Genomic DNA, 16124 nt, shown 5'->3' on the forward strand with positions numbered 1-16124 from the left:
TGTCTTCCTCAATTTCTTTCATGAATACTTTATAGTTTTCTGAGTATAGATTCTTAGCCTCTTTGGTTAGGTTTATTCCTAGGTATCTTATGGTTTGGGGTGCAACTGTAAATGGGATTGACTCCTTAATTTCTCTTTCTTCTATCTTGTTGGTGTAGAGAAATGCAACTGATTTCTGTGCATTGATTTTATATCCTGACACTTTACTGAATTCCTGTACAAGTTCTAGCAGTTTTGGAGTGGAGTCTTTTGGGTTTTCCACATAGAGTATCATATCATCTGCGAAGTGATAATTTGACTTTTTCTTTGCTGATTTGGATGCCTTTAATATCCTTTTGTTGTCTGATTGCTGAGGCTAGGACCTCTAGTACTATGTTGAATAGCAGTGGTGATAATGGACATCCCTGCCGTGTTCCTGACCTTAGCGGAAAAGCTTTCAGTTTTTCTCCATTGAGAATGATATTTGCGGTGGGTTTTTCATAGATGGCTTTGATGATAGTGAGGTATGTGCCCTCTGTCTTTACACGTTGAAGAGTTTTGATCAGGAAGGGATGCTGTACTTTGTCAAATGCTTTTTCAGCATCTATTGAGAGTATCATATGGTTCTTGTTCTTTCTTTTATTGATGTGTTGTATCACATTGACTGATTTGCGGATGTTGAACCAACCTTGCAGCCCTGGGATAAATCCCACTTGGTCGTGGTGAATAATCCTTTTAATGTACTGTTGAATCCTATTGGCTAGTATTTTGGTGAGAATTTTTGCATCTGTGTTCATCAAGGATATTGGTCTATAGCTCTCTTTTTTGATGGGATCCTTGTCTGGTTTTGGGATCAAGGTGATGCTGGCCTCATAAAATGAGTTTGGAAGTTTTCCTTCCATTTCTATTTTTTGGAACAGTTTCGGGAGAATAGGAATTAGTTCTTCTTTAAATGTTTGGTAGAATTCCCCCGGGAAGCCGTCTGGCCCTGAGCTTTTGTTTGTTTGGAGATTTTTGATGACTGTTTCAATTTCCTTACTGGTTATGGGTCTGTTCAGGCTTTCTCTTTCTTCCTGGTTCAGTTGTGGTAGTTTATATGTTTCTAGGAATGCATCCATTTCTTCCAGATTGTCAAATTTGTTGGGGTAGGGTTGCCCATAGTATGTTCTTATAATAGTTTGTATTTCTTTGGTGTTAGTTGTGATCTCTCCTCTTTCATTCATGATTTTATTTATTTGGGTCCCTTCTCTTTTCTTTTTGATAAGTCTGGCCAGGGGTTTATCAATTTTATTAATTCTTTCAAAGAACCAGCTCCTAGTTTCGTTGATATGTTCTATTGTTTTTTTGGTTTCTATTTCATTGATTTCTGCTCTGATCTTTATGATTTCTCTTCTCCTCCTGGGCTTAGGGTTTCTTTCTTGTTCTTTCTCCAGCTCCTTTAGGTGTAGGGTTAGGTTGTGTACCTGAGACCTTTCTTGTTTCTTGAGAAAAGCTTGTACCGCTATATATTTTCCTCTCAGGACTGCCTTTGTTGTGTCCCACAGATTTTGAACTGTTGTATTTTCATTATCATTTGGTTCCATGATTTTTTTCTATTCTTCTTTAATTTCCCAGTTGACCCATTCATTCTTTAGAAGGATGCTGTTTAGTCTCCATGTATTGGGGTTCTTTCCAAACTTCCTCTTGTGGTTGAGTTCTAGCTTCAGAGCATTGTTGTCTGAAAATATGCAGGGAATGATCCCAGTCTTTTGATACTGGTTGAGTCCTGATTTAGGACCGAGGATGTGATCTATTCTGGAGAATGTTCCATGTGCACTAAAGAAGAATGTGTATTCTGTTGCTTTGGGATGAAATGTTCTGAATATATCTGTGATGTCCATCTGGTCCAGTGTGTCGTTTAAGGCCTTTATTTCCTTGTTGATCTTTTGCTTGGATGATCTGTCCATTTCAGTGAGGGGAGTGTTAAAGTCCCCTACTATTATTGTATTATTGTTGATGTGTTTCTTTGATTTTGTTATTAATTGGTTTATATAGTTGGCTGCTCCCACGTTGGGGGCATAGATATTTAAAATTGTTAGGTCTTCTTGTTGGACAGATCCTTTGAGTATGATATAGTGTCCTTCATCATCTCTTATTATAGTCTTTGGCTTAAAATATAATTGATCTGATACAAGGATTGCCACTCCTGCTTTTTTCTGATGTGCATTAGCATGGTATATTCTTTTCCACCCCCTCACTTTAAATCTGGAGGTGTCTTTGGGCTTAAAATGAGATGGCTTTTGTTTTTTTATGCATTCTGATACTCTGTGTCTTTTGATTGGGGCATTTAGTCCATTAACATTCAGGGTAACTATTGAGAGAGATGAATTTAGTACAATTGTATTGCCTGTAAGTTGACTGTTACTGTATTTTGTCTCTGTTCCTTTCTGATCTACCACTTGTAGGCTCTCTCTTTGCCTAGAGGACCCCTTTCAGTATTTCCTGTAGAGCTGGTTTGGTGTTTGCAAATTCTTTCAGTTTTTGTTTGTCCTGGAAGCTTTTAATCTCTCCTTCTATTTTCAATGATAGCCTAGCTGGATATAGTATTCTTGGCTGCATGTTTTTCTCGTTTAGTGCTCTGAAAATATCATGCCAGCTCTTTCTGGCCTGCCAGGTCTCTGTGGATAAGTCAGCTGCCAATCTAATACTTTTACCATTGTATGTTATAGACTTCTTTTCCTGGGCTGCTTTCAGGATTTTCTCTGTCACTAAGGCTTGTAAATTTTACTGTTAGGTGACGGGGTGTGGGCCTATTCTTATTGATTTTGAGGGGCATTCTCTGAACCTCCTGAATTTTGATGCTCGTTCCCTTTGCCATATTGGGGAAATTCTCCCCAATAATTCTCTCCAGTATACCTTCTGCTCCCCTCTTTCTCCCTTCTTCTTCTGGAATCCCAATTATTCTAATGTTTTTTCGTCTTACGGTGACACTTATCTCTCGAATTCTCCCCTCATGGTCCAGTAGCTGTTTGTCCCTCTTTTGCTCAGCTTCTTTATTCTCTGTCATTTGGTCTTCTATATCGCTAATTCTTTCTTCTGCCTCATTTATCCTAGCAGTGAGAGCCTCAATTTTTTATTGCACCTCATTAATAGCTTTTTTGATTTCAACTTGGTTAGATTTTAGTTCTTTTATTTCTCCAGAAAGGGCTTTTATATCTCCCGAGATGGTTTCTCTAATATCTTCCATGCCTTTTCGAGTCCGGCTAGAACCTTGAGAATTGTCATTCTGAACTCTAGACATATTACCAATGTCTGTATTGATTAGGTCCCTAGCCTTCGGTACTGCCTCTTGTTCTTTTTTTTTGTGGTGAATTTTTCCGCCTTGTCATTTTGTCCAGATAAGAGTATATGAAGGAGCAAGTAAAATACTAAAAGGGTGGCAACAACCCCAGGAACATATGCTTTAACCAAATCAGAAGAGATCCCAAATCGTGAGGGGGGAGAAAGGGGATAAAAAGAGGTTCAGAAAGAAAGAAAGGGAAAAAAAAAAAAAGAAAAGAAAAAAGAAAAGAATTTAAAAAAGAAAACGAATAAAGAAAAGTTAAAAAAAAGAAAAAATATATATATTAGATAAACTAGTTAAAAAATGTTAAAAAGGAAAAGGGTAAAAGTTAAAAAAAATTTAGCAAAAGAAGAGAAAAAAAAATTACTTTAACTGCAAGACTAAAAAATCACAGGGAGAAAGCCATGAGTTCCGTGCTTTGCTTTCTCCTTCTCTGGAATTCTGCTGCTCTCCTTGGTATTGAAACCGCACTCCTTGGTAGGTGAACTTGGTCGTGGCTGGATTTCTTGTTGATCTTCTGGAGGAGGGGCTTGGTGTAGTGATTCTCAAGTGTCTTTGCCCCAGGTGGAATTGCACCGCCCTTACCAGGGGCCTGGCTGAGTAATGCGCTCAGGTTTGCTTTCAGGAGCTTTTGTTCCCTGAGCGCTTTCCGTAGAGTTCCTGAGGATGGGAATACAAATGGCGGCCTCCTGGTCTCCAGCCCGGAGGAGCCGAGAGCCCGGGGCCCCACTCCGCAGTGCGCCCTCAGAGAACAGCGCCCAGTAACTCCCGTATGCCTGACCTCCGGCCGCGCTCTGAGCTCACTGAGCCTGCGACCGGTTCAAGGTAACCCCGAGCTGCGAGCTTACTGTCGGCTCTGTCTCTGTAGCCGGCTTTCCCGTTCCAATACCCACAAGCTCTGTGACACTCAGACACCCCCGATCCTTTTGTGACCCTGTAGGACCTGAGGCCACGCTGACCCCGCGTGGGCTTCGCCCTGGTTTAGCCTCTGGAGCGATGTCCCTCAGCGGAACAGACTTTTAAAAGTCCCGATTTTGTGCTCTGTTGCTCCGCTGCTTGCTGGGAGCCCCCCCCCCCATCTTCCTGTCGCTTTGGATTCACTTCTCCACCAGTCCTACCTTTCAGAAAGTGGTTGTTTTTCTGTTTCTAGAATTGCTGTTCTTCTTCTCTTCGATCTGCCGATGGATTTGCAGGTGTTTACAATCTTTAGATAAGCTATCTAGCTGATCTCCTGCTAGCTGAAGTAGTCTCAGCCTGCTACTTCTCCGCCATCTTGACTCCTCCCCTATAGTTTCAAGTCTTAATATTTAAGTCTTTCATCCATATTGATTTGGCTTTTGTGTATGGGGTAAGGTAGGATCCACCCAGTTTCAGTCTTTTGCACGTGGATATACTGTTTTCCCAGCGTCGTTTGTTGAAGATACTGTGCGTTCTGATTATGTAGTCTTGGCACACTTGTTGAAGATCATTTGACCATATATACCAAGGTTTATTTCTAGGCTCTCTGTTTTTTACCACTGGTCTATGTGTATGTCTTTATGCCACTTCCATACCATTTGATTACTGTAGCTTTGTAATACCTTTACAGGTTAGGAAGTGTGGGGCCTTCAGCTTTGTTCTTTTTCTCAGGATTGTTTTTGACTAGTTGAGGTCTTTGTTGTTCCATATGAATTTTAGGATTTTTTTTTTCCCAGTTTCTACAAAGAATGCCTTTGGGATTTTGATAGAGATTACATTGAATCCATAGATGACATTGGGTGATATGGACAATTTTGATGATACTAAATCTTCCATAAACATTCTCTGAATGTCCACTGTAAATGTCCCTCCATTTATTTGTGTCTTATTTCTTTCAGCGTTTTTTTGTAGTTTTCAGTGTACAAGTCTTTTGCCTTTTGGGTTAGGTTTGTTACTAATTATTTTATTCATTATGATGCTATTGTAAATGACATTAAAAAAAAATTTCCCTTTGAAAAAAAAAATTTCCCTTTGAGATTGTTTGTTGTTCATGTATAAAACGTGCATTTGATTTTGATGTGTTGATTTTGTGTCTACAACTTTCGCATTTGTTAGTTCTAATGTTTTTTTTTTTTTTTTGAATCTTCGGGGTCTTCTACATATAAGATCATGTAATCTGTGAACAGGGATAATTTTTCTTCATACTTTGTGATTCGTGTAAGCCTTTTATTTCTTACCTGATTACTCTAGGTAGAATTTCCAGTACAATGTTGAATACAAGTGGTAAGAGTAAGCATCATTGCCTTGTTCCTCATCTTAGAGGGAAAGCTTTTAGTTTTTCACTGTTGATCTGATGTTAGCTGTGGATTTTTTCATTTATGACCTTGAGAAAGGTCATAAATCTTATTATTAATTATTTATTAATTAATTATTTAATTATCTTGAGAAAATTTATATTCCTAGTTTATTGTGTATTTTTATCATGAAAGAGTGTTGAATTATGTCAAATGCTTGTTCTGCATTGACATAATCATGTGATTTTTATGGTTTGTTATGTTGATTTGCTGTATCATATTGATTTTGATTGGTATTGATACTGATTTGTATTGATATTGATTGAAACATGCTTGCACTCCAGGGATAAATCCCAGTTGGTCGTGGATATTACCCTTTTAATATGCTCTTGGATTTGGTTTGTTAGTATTTGTTGAGGATTTTTGCACCTATTAAGGATATTGACCTGTACTTTTCTTTACTTATAGGGTTTGGCTGACTGGTTTTGGTGTCAAGGTGATGTTGGCTTCATAAAATGAGTTTGCATGTGTTCCCTCTTTAATTTTTTGGAAGAGTTTGGGAAAGATTGATGTTAATTAATTCTTCTTGAGGTGTTTGGTAGAATTCTCCATTGAATTTTTTGGTCCTGAGCTTTTCTTTGTTGTGAGGTTTTTGATTACTGATTAGGTATCCTTAGTAGTTACATATTTGTGTTCAGATTTTCTCCTTCTTCATGACTCAGTCTTGGTAGGTTGTGCATTTCTAGGAATTTATCTGTTTCTTCTTGTTTATCTAATTGGTATCTAATTGTTCATAGTAAGTAGTCTTTTATGAATCTTTGTATTTCATACAAAGTCAGTTTTAGCACTGCATCTTTCACTTCTGATTTGAATTTTCTCCTCTTTTTCTTAGTCTGCTTAAAGCTTTCTCAATTTTGTTGATCTTTTCTAAAAACTCCTTTTTTCATTTTTTTTCCTATTGTTTATCCTGTTTTGTTTAGTCTTCTTTAGTCTTTATTATTTCCTTCCTTCTGCTGATTTTGGGCTTGTTTGTTCTTTTTCTGGTTCCTTGAGGTATAAAGTTAGGGTTCATTTTTGAGATTTCTCTTTCCTTCCTTTCTTCCTTACTGGATTCTGGGTTGTTTTTTTGTTTTGTTTTGTTTTAATTTTCTGTTTTATTCATTTATGAGATTTACTTATTTATTTTTGAGAGACAGCAGGGCTGGAGGAAGGGGCAGAAGGGTTAGAGAGAATCTCAACCAGACTTTGTGCTGAGCGTGGGCCCTGATGCAGGCCTTGATTTCATGTCCCTGAGATCATGACCTGAACTGAAACCAAGAGTTGGACACTTAACTGACAGCGCCACCCAGGTGCCCTCAAGATATTTTTTCTTTTTTTTAATGTAGTATTTACCAATATAAACTTCCCTATTGGTACTGTTTTTGCTGCATCCCATAAATTTTGATGTGTTATGTTTCTGTCTCCCAAGTATTTTTTAACTTTCATTCTGATATCTTCTTTTATCCACTGTTTAAGGATATGTATTGTTTAGTTTTCATACATGTGTGAATTTTCCATTCTCCTTTTGTTATTAATTGCTAGTTTCATTCCATTGTTGGTTGAAAAGATACTTGGTTCATACCAAATCTTCTTAAATTTGTTAAAACTTATTTTGTGACCTAATATGTGACATGTCCTGGAGAATGTTCCATGTGCAGTGAAGAAGAATGTGTATTCTGCTGCTGTTGGGTGGAATGTTCTGATTTGGTCTGTAATGTTACTCAGGTTGCCTGTTTCCCTGTTGAAATTCTTTCTAGATTTGGTTTTTTTTTTTCCTTTTTTATTTTTTTCAGTGTTCCAAAATTCATTGTTTATGTACCACACCCAGTGTTCCATGCAATACATGCCCTCCTTAATACCTACCACCAGGTTCACCCAACCCCATCCCCCTCCCCTCCAAAACCCTCAGATTGTTTTTCAGAGTCCACAGTCTCTTATGGTTCGTCTCCCCCTTCAATTTTTCTCAACTCCCCTCTCCTCTCCATCTCCCAATATCCTCCATGTTATTCCTTAGGCTCCACATGTAAGTGAAACCATATGATAATTTTGCTTGACTTACTTCACTCAACGTAGTCTCTTCCAGTCCCATCCATGTTGATACAGAAGTTGGGTGTTCATCCTTTCTGATGGAGGCATAATACTCTATTGTATATATGGACCACATCATCTTTATCCATTCATCTGTTGAAGGACATCTTGGTTCTTTCCACAGTTTGGTGACTGTGGCCATTGCTGCTATGAACATTGGGTCTGTCTAGATATTTTATCCTGTTTGATACTGGGGTATGTTCTGATGTTGGGTGTATATACCATTCTTACATCTTTCTGATGAATTGACCGTTTTATCATTATATATTGTCCTGTTTTTTGCCTCTTGTCAGTTTTTTACTTTTTTAGACATAAGTATGGCCACTTCTGCTCTCTTTCAGTTATATTTGCATAGAATATCTTTTCACTTTTACTTTCATCCTCTGTATGTCTTTTTAAATCTAGAGTGAGTCTGTTGTAGACAGCAAATGGTTGGATCTTACTTTTTCTGATCCGTTTAGCTACTCTGTCTTTTGATTGCTGTCTTTAGTCCTTTTATATTTAAAATAATTACTGATAGGGAAGACTTACTGTGTCCATTTTTTAATTTGTTTTTGACTGTTTTGTAGTTTTTTGTCTCTTTGTTCCTCCTGTTGTTTTCTTGGTGGTGGTGGTGGTGATTTTGTTGTTGTTTTTGGTTTTTTTGTGACATGCTTTGATTCCTTTTCCATTTCCTTTTTTTGTATCTTCTATAGGTGTTTTCTTTGTGCTTAGCCATAGGTTTTAAATAAAACATCTCATAGTTTTGACAATCTATAATAAACTGATGGTGCTTTAGAACTCTCTTACATGTCTCACCCTTCTACATTTTATTATCAAAATCACAAGTTACGTCTTTTTATTGTGTAGTTTATTAATGTATTTTGTAGTTATATTTATACATTTGTGTTTTAACTTCTATACTAGAATTAAGTTACTGTTTTCATTTATTTTCCAAGTTATTTTCTCTTAGAAACAATTTATAGAGTTTAACATTTGTTATGCACACTTTTGTGACTAAGTTCTAAACTTGTTTAAAAATTACTTTAAAACTTTTCATGATAAACTTCTACATAAGTTCAGTACATCTAATAAATTTTTTTTGTTGTTTAAACAGAATTTTGAGAGTGATGGTCAGCCATATAGAAGAATATATTGAACCTATAGTTTTCTGAAGAATCAGTTCAAAGATCCAAAACATACAAAAGGTAATGAAAAGGTTGTATCTTAGAGTTTATTTTCAGCAAAATATATAAATGTATCCGTAAATGTATTTTGATATAATAATTTGAGGAATGTTTTATTTTAAAATTTTTCCTGTTGTATTAATTTATTCCAAATGCTTATCGTATCAGCTATATTTAGATGCTACTTTAGATACTGAGAATCTAGTGATGGACAAGACAGAAGCGGTCCCTGCTCTTATTAGGATTGCATTCTAAAGGGAGGGAGGACAAATAATAGACAAACCAATGAAACATTTGTAGTTCAGTGCAGAGAGTAAAATGGATAATGTGATAGAGACTGGTGACTGCTTTCATAATTGAAAGAAATGTGAAATATTTGAAAGCTCTCATTGAAGAGGAATAGTTCAGTTAAGATCTGAATGGCAAGGAAGTGCCAGCCCTGTGAAGATCTGAGAGAGGAGATTTATGGGCAGTAAACAAAAATGACCATGGAATACTTGAGGAACCGAAAGGCAAAATGTGACTAGAGTATAATGAGGGGAAGAGCATATGGAATTTAGGTTGAAGAAGAAAACTGGGAGAGGAGCAGATTTATAAATTTGTAGAAACAGTGTTCTGTAAGGAAGTGCTTTGTAAGAAGTTCTTTCTTTGTAAGAAAGTCAAGTGTTCGCTTTTGCTCTATAATATTTTAGGTACCTGTAAAATTTGTAGAAATATCAAAGGTAGTTGGATATAAGACTCTGAAGTTGAGAATTTGGTGTTAGGGGTATGGATTTGGGATTTATTGGCATAGAGAGATACTTAGAGGAGTATGTCTGGATGAAATTATCTAGGAAGTGTACATAGATTGGGAAGGATTTAGCCTTAGGACATACCAGTATTAATCAGAGGAGAAGGAACAGCCAATGAGATGGGTGAAAAATTAGGAAAGTGTTCTGTCACAGAAGGCAAAAAAAGAAAAGTAATAAATGCAGAAGTGATCAGTTACATCATAAGCTACTAAGAAGTAAAATAGAGAGTAGAGTAAAGCAGCCATTAGATTTGGCAGCCTTGAATGTCTTTTATAACTCTAATAAGAGTGAGCAATCTCAATGGGATTGTGTGAAGGTGATGAAGAGAAAATGGGGTATTTCCAGCTGAAGATGGCAAAAAATGCAATTAAGTTCTATTTCTTCTTGAAACTCCATTAAAGCTAAAGAATTTTTTTTTAACAAAAGACATAACTTCATAAGAACAAAGAGAAGGGGAGAAAAAACAATTACAACAAAATTTTGGAAGCTGAAAAGCAAAAGGAAGTGTGATATCTATCTTAGAATCCTGAGCCACCTGTGAGAATGATGAGAAACTTTATGGCACTGTAGAACCTCTAAAATGTCTGGAATTGTGAGCATGCTTTACTTCTGCAAAGGAGTAAAAATGGGACTAAACACAGTCCGATTTGTTGCCAGTCTAAGAGGTGATTATATTTTATAGATCTTTTCTTGACCTTGGAATTCCAGGCAACTATCCCATCACTATCTTAGCAGAAGGCTAAACATTTATTCTCTAGGAAAGATAAAATAGCATGGGTGAGAATGGGAGTACCATATTGAAAGTAAAGAGATTAAAAACTTAGGCTACCAGATTTTTATAATTTTCAGTCAGTAGTTTAGAAGATTCTTTTCTGGAAATTGTAACCAGCCTAAGAGAAAAGATCTGAAGATACAGACTCAAAGAATTTCTCCAAAGAAATAATCCAACCTGGTATCCCTGCAATAAAGTTGATAGTCAGAAGGCCTATCACACAGAGCTTCAGGGATCCTTTTAGATCCCACCCTTAAATGAGCTGGTAGCCATAGATCACTAAACATTTTAGGAAAACCTCTTATGTAAGAGCCAAATACCATGCCAAAAGAAAATACCAAGTTGGGGGCCAGCAGGCAGGTAAAAATTGAAACACAAAACTGTTGTTTAATAGTTTCAGAGAAGTAAGAGGAGATGCTAAATCCATGAAACATGAAAGAAAAACAATTACATTAGAAATGAAAAACTCAGTGGAAGAGTGGAAAAGTAAAACTGAAATTTTGAGAGTAAAGCAAAGTTAAATGGGAGAGAAAAAAATAAGAAAATTGAAGCAACTGTCAGCATATTCAGTGTTGAAATAATGGGAATTCCAAAAAAGGAGAAAAAGAGTAAAATAGGAGAAATGAAGAATAGAGACTGATTCATCAAACTATCCAGAATTAGAGGACAGAAGTTTCCAAGTAGAAAGAGCCTATAGTAAGAAAATTATGGAAATAAGTCCAAAATAGGACATATCACTGTTAAATTTTAAAACACAAGGGAGCTTCCAGAATAAGAGAAATAGGTCACATGTAAAGATCAGTAATCAGAAAGGCTTTAGGCTTCTTGAGAATACTCTGGACACCAGAAGACATTTGAGCCTTCATAATGCTAAGGGAAAACTTACTTCCAATCCAGTATTCATTATGGAGCTAAACTGTTGATTAAGTACAGACTAATGACAGTTTCAGACTTGTGATACCTAAAAATACTTATCTGCCATGCCCCCTTTCTTGGGGAGTTATTGTAGGAGGTACTCAACACAAATAAAGAAGTAAACTGAAAGGGATGAAGCCATAAGATAGAAGAAACAGAAAGTGCACCTTACGTAGAAACCCAGGAAATCACCAGGAAGTTTGTGAATAATGATCCCGAGATGATCGCTGGTTGCTGTTTATGGAGAACGTCTAGTCCCAACAGGTGTAGGTCAGAAGGTATCAAGATAAATAGGTGTGAGATTACATTGGTAGAATGTGTAATGTGTTTGGAGATACTAAGAGGAGATTTAGACAGGGAAGAGTTTGGGGCTAAATTGGTGATAAGTTTATAGAAAAGTAAGTCAATTATAAAACAATGATTAACTCTAGGGAAAATTATTTAGAAAGGGAAGGCAATTGTACTATGCTGTATGGCTCAGCTGTGAATTGCATTTAGAGTCATCATAATGTTAACTGAATATAACCACCTAGCCAAAATTATGGTACTGGAAATTTGGAAGGCAGCTATGCTCACCACTATACCACCAACGCTGGTACTGGGAATTTGGGCATATATGCACATATATGAAGTAAGGATGGGGAATCAAAGAAAACTAAATTCGTATTTTTCTTAGTGGAATTTAGTGAGTTATGCCTGAAAAATAAGACTTTTTTGAGAGCAAAAGGAGACATTTTTATAATTACATTGGGACAACTTGAATTATTAGGACTGTGTAGGTACCCTCCCTAAAACAGAAGGAATCAAGAAGTCACAAAATAAAGAATATTGGAACATTAACTGCCAGAAGAAATAGTTTAAGAGGTGAAAGTGGTGAAAAGTGGGAAATGGGGATCTTAGGATAGAGGATTTCTGATTTTTTAATAATTCCTATAAAACTTTGTGGCCACTTTAGATCTGAACATGTATACAGTGGTGAAAATAAACACTGCATTTTAAAGGAAGGGAGAGAATGGAATTAAAGATGTTGGAACAACAATTGTGCTGTGCCACACAGTTTTCCTGCGAGAGGGAGCAAAAAAGGAAAGGTAGTACCTGAATGGGGTTGGTGTGTCAAGGGTGTTTTTTTTTTTTAAGGTAAAATACTAAGTTGATAATCAGAAAAATCCATTTATCAAGAGACAAGTTCATGATGTAGGAATGGAAAGCCTTGAGAGGTGACAGCATATGGGATTCAGAGGACTAGTATTATGTCAGTAGATACTGCACAGTTTACTTGTAATATAGAATGTGTTATTTTTGCATAGGGATTCTTTTCCAAAGATGGATTTCCAGGCACTGAGATTTTCTGTTAATTATATTTAATGTTGCATGCTGAATTAAAAACATATCTGCTTCTGTATTTGGCAAAGTTTGAATGTTTTATAATCATATTTTATGATCATGACCTGAGCCACAATCAAGAGTTGGAAGCTCAACTGACAGAAGCACCCAGGTGCCCCAAGAAAAAAGATTTTTAAGAATAAAATTTGATCCATATTAGATTATATAGTTGAAATTTCATGCTGTGTATAGGGACATTGCTTATTTTTAAAAGCTGAATCCTTTGAATCCATAGAATGGAAAGTATGACTCGGGATAGTTTTTTTCGTACTGAAAATGTGAGACCTTGGGTGGTTCTAAAACAAGACCTTTTGGCTGTTCCACCATTACCCTGTGTTTTGATAAAATTAATTTGGCACCATTTAAAGAAGTTAAGAGGAGTCTTCTCATAGTTGGCCCTAGAGTACTTAGTTGGGCTTATTTCACTTTTCCCCTTACCTTTCCCTTAACTGTATCCTGTGTGTCACTTGGCTAGAAAGGGAAAAAAAAAAGATCTTGGACTAGACTGGTAGAGAAACATAGTCTATGTCATTTAGTTAGCAGCACAATAGATGTTTGGAAAGCATATTGTTAATGACATTAGTAAAATAGCCTAATAAAGCATCGGCCTGTATCGTCTAAACCATTTTGGGTTCAGTTATGATGGCCCTTGATATAGTCTAGGCCCTAATTCTTGGGGTCTTTTTTTTCTCCTAGTTTGTTATATTTTCTACCTTTTGATAATTAAAGAAGCATATACTTGGTGCCACTTAAGGCTCAGATCTGGCCTTTTAACTTGAAAGTGAAACCGTTCTTTTTTAATTCACCCAACTTGGCTGTTACCTTTGCACCGTTCTTTTTGTTCTAGTGATAGAACCAGCCTCTGTCATTACCGTGATAGGTTTGTCTCTTAGACCAGAGAGTTGTGCTTGGGTCATCTTTAAAGTCTGCTCTAACTCCCAAATTGTGTAATTCTACGCTTCATCTGCTGATGTTGACCCAGACACTTAAAACCAACATTTTATCTAGTGTTAGTTCTTTTTATTTTTACCTCTGACTCCCCATTCATTTTCTTTTAAGAGCTCTTAGCCCTTTGCAGTCTCACTTCTGTAGCCATTACCACATGGGCACTGCAGCGTCATTGAGCAAGGACCATTCCCTCGCTCCTTCGTGCCTGTACATTTGAAAACAGTGATAGAACAGTTCAGACTCCTGTGTTCTTAGGACAACTTTCATCTGTTCTCACCTAGAGTGCCACCTTAATTTATAGTATTTTCTAAATTTTAAACAAAAGATATAATAGTTAAAGTAGAATTCTCATGCCTCAAAATGGTTAAGGTTTTTATTAGCGTTGAGGTGGTTGTTCAATATTTAATTCGCAGCTATAGGATATGAGTATGTTGTTAGAATAAAACCTGCCTTACACTTTATAAAAACTGTAAAATACAGGATGACAAATTTTAGGCTTATGATTCCATTTTAAAGTAGTAAATCTTAATTCCTTCAATGTAGGTATGAGACTCCTTATAATAAAGCTCTTTCCTCCCTTTTTTTCTCTTCTCTTCCTTTTCTTCTTTTTTTTTTTCTTTTCCTTTCATTTCTTTTCTCTTCATTCGTTTTATTTTTCAGTAATCTCTACACCCAGTGTGGGGCTTGAACCTCTACCCCGAGACTGAACTGCATGCTGTACTGACTGAGCCGGCCAGGCACACCCTAATAAGGCTCTTTTCTACTTGTCTTACCTTCACCCTTCTATCCACTCTTATTCTCATTTTATGCTGTAGTAATTAAACTTTAAGTTGTAACATGACTGGATTTTTCCCTAAAGAAAATGCTAACCCTCTTCAGTCTCTCAAATAGGGTGCTCCCTTGTCTCACAAAGGCCTGTGCCTTTGCAAATTGCCATTCCTGTGGCTTTCCAGCCTTTCACATATTACCTTCTCTTGTCCTCTAGTCTGTTATTTCTCATACCCAAATGGTCATACAAATCACATGGGGACCATGTTAAAGTGTAGATTCTGATTCAGTAGGACTGTCTTCTAACAGGGTCTCAGATGATGCCATCGCTGATGGTCTCTGCACCATATTTTTAGTAACAATCTAGACTTACCTGACAAATTCATTGTCATCAAGAATGTTTCCTCTGACTCCTCTCTGTATACCTTCATTATCCTTTTTATTATTCTTTAGGTATCTGTCTCCCTATTCAATTGCAGATTTTTGCCTACAGGGACTTTGTGTTTTCTTGTTGTATTCCTAAAGCTTAGCCTACTGTTTAATAGAAAATAGGTTTTCAACAAATATTTGTTGTTGATTCGATTTTTAAATTAAAGAATAGTTGACATACAATGTTGTATTAGTTTCAGGTATAAACAGTGAGCAATTGTATACATTATACATGCTCACCATGGTAAGTGTAGTTACCATCTGTTACCATACAGTGTTACTACAGTATTATTGACTGTGTTCCCTATGCTGTACTTTTTATTCCCAGGGCCTATTTATTTTGTAACTGGCAGTTTGTACACCTTACTTCCCTTCACTTAGCTCACTCATCCTCCCACTCCCCTCCGCTCTGGAACTTTCAGGTTTATTCTTTGTATTATGACTCTGTTTCTGTTCCGTTCTGTGTTTTAAATTTCACATATAGGTGAAATCATATGGAATTTGTCTTTGTTTGACTTATTTGATCCAGCATGATACCCTCTATGTTCATCCATGTTGTCAAGATTAGCAAGATTTCATTCTTTTTATGGCTGAGTAATATTCCACTGTACACATAAACATACACACAGCATCTTCTTTATCCGTTCATCTGTCTCAGTGGGCATCTAGGTTATTTACATATCTTGACTCTTGTAAATACTGATGCATGAACATAAGGGTGTATGTATCTTTTTTTGAATTGTAGCCTATTCACAGTTACATACTCTAATCTATATACTAAATATAAAGAGTGGCCTTTTTTACTGCTTTATAATAGAAAATGAATCCTCAATTTTCTTCCCCTGTGTTCATTTTTTTTAGAAGGGAGCCTCACATTTGCCCCAGTTCTAGGTATTTGCTTGAAAATATGTTTTAGCCTTGGGTACAAACCAAAACATTTGAATTCTCTATAATAACATACAGTGTTCCTCAATATTACTATGTCTGTAGAAATAAATTTTTTGAAAACTAATGACTGTTTATTTTTCCTTCCACCCAAGGAGAAGTACAAATGTCTACCACAAGACGAAAACGTAATATGTTATGTTGTTTACCGTAAGCTGTAGTAAAATGAGCTCAATTGTTGACAGGTATGTTTTTAGAGACTCTTTATTTTGAATCCTATAAAGCTATTTTAAAATTATTATTAGAGTAGTGGTCTATATCATACTGATAAAAGGAGTTTCGTATTTAAACATAATTCCTATTATACTTAATTTCCATATTGAGTAA

The 16124-nt window shown here is 36.3% G+C and overlaps 1 protein-coding gene across 7 annotated transcripts in view; it reads left to right on the forward strand.

Moving 5' to 3' along the window:
* Positions 1 to 16124, forward strand: part of CLOCK (clock circadian regulator) — a 146512-nt gene that overhangs the window by 58224 nt on the left and 72164 nt on the right. For 6 of the 7 annotated variants that reach the window (XM_044226107.1, XM_044226114.1, XM_044226108.1 and 3 more), the window contains 2 exons: positions 8777 to 8867; positions 15893 to 15982. In XM_044226107.1, coding sequence (XP_044082042.1) covers positions 15936 to 15982 — 47 coding nt within the window. In that variant the 5' untranslated portion in view covers positions 8777 to 8867; positions 15893 to 15935. Of the gene's footprint in view, positions 1 to 8776; positions 8868 to 12279; positions 12413 to 15892; positions 15983 to 16124 lie in introns of all 7 variants that reach the window. The other variant, XM_044226110.1, reaches the window with a different exon arrangement.

This window comes from Neovison vison, chromosome 11, assembly GCF_020171115.1.
Source record: "Neovison vison isolate M4711 chromosome 11, ASM_NN_V1, whole genome shotgun sequence".
Taxonomy (NCBI): Eukaryota; Metazoa; Chordata; class Mammalia; order Carnivora; family Mustelidae; genus Neogale; species Neogale vison.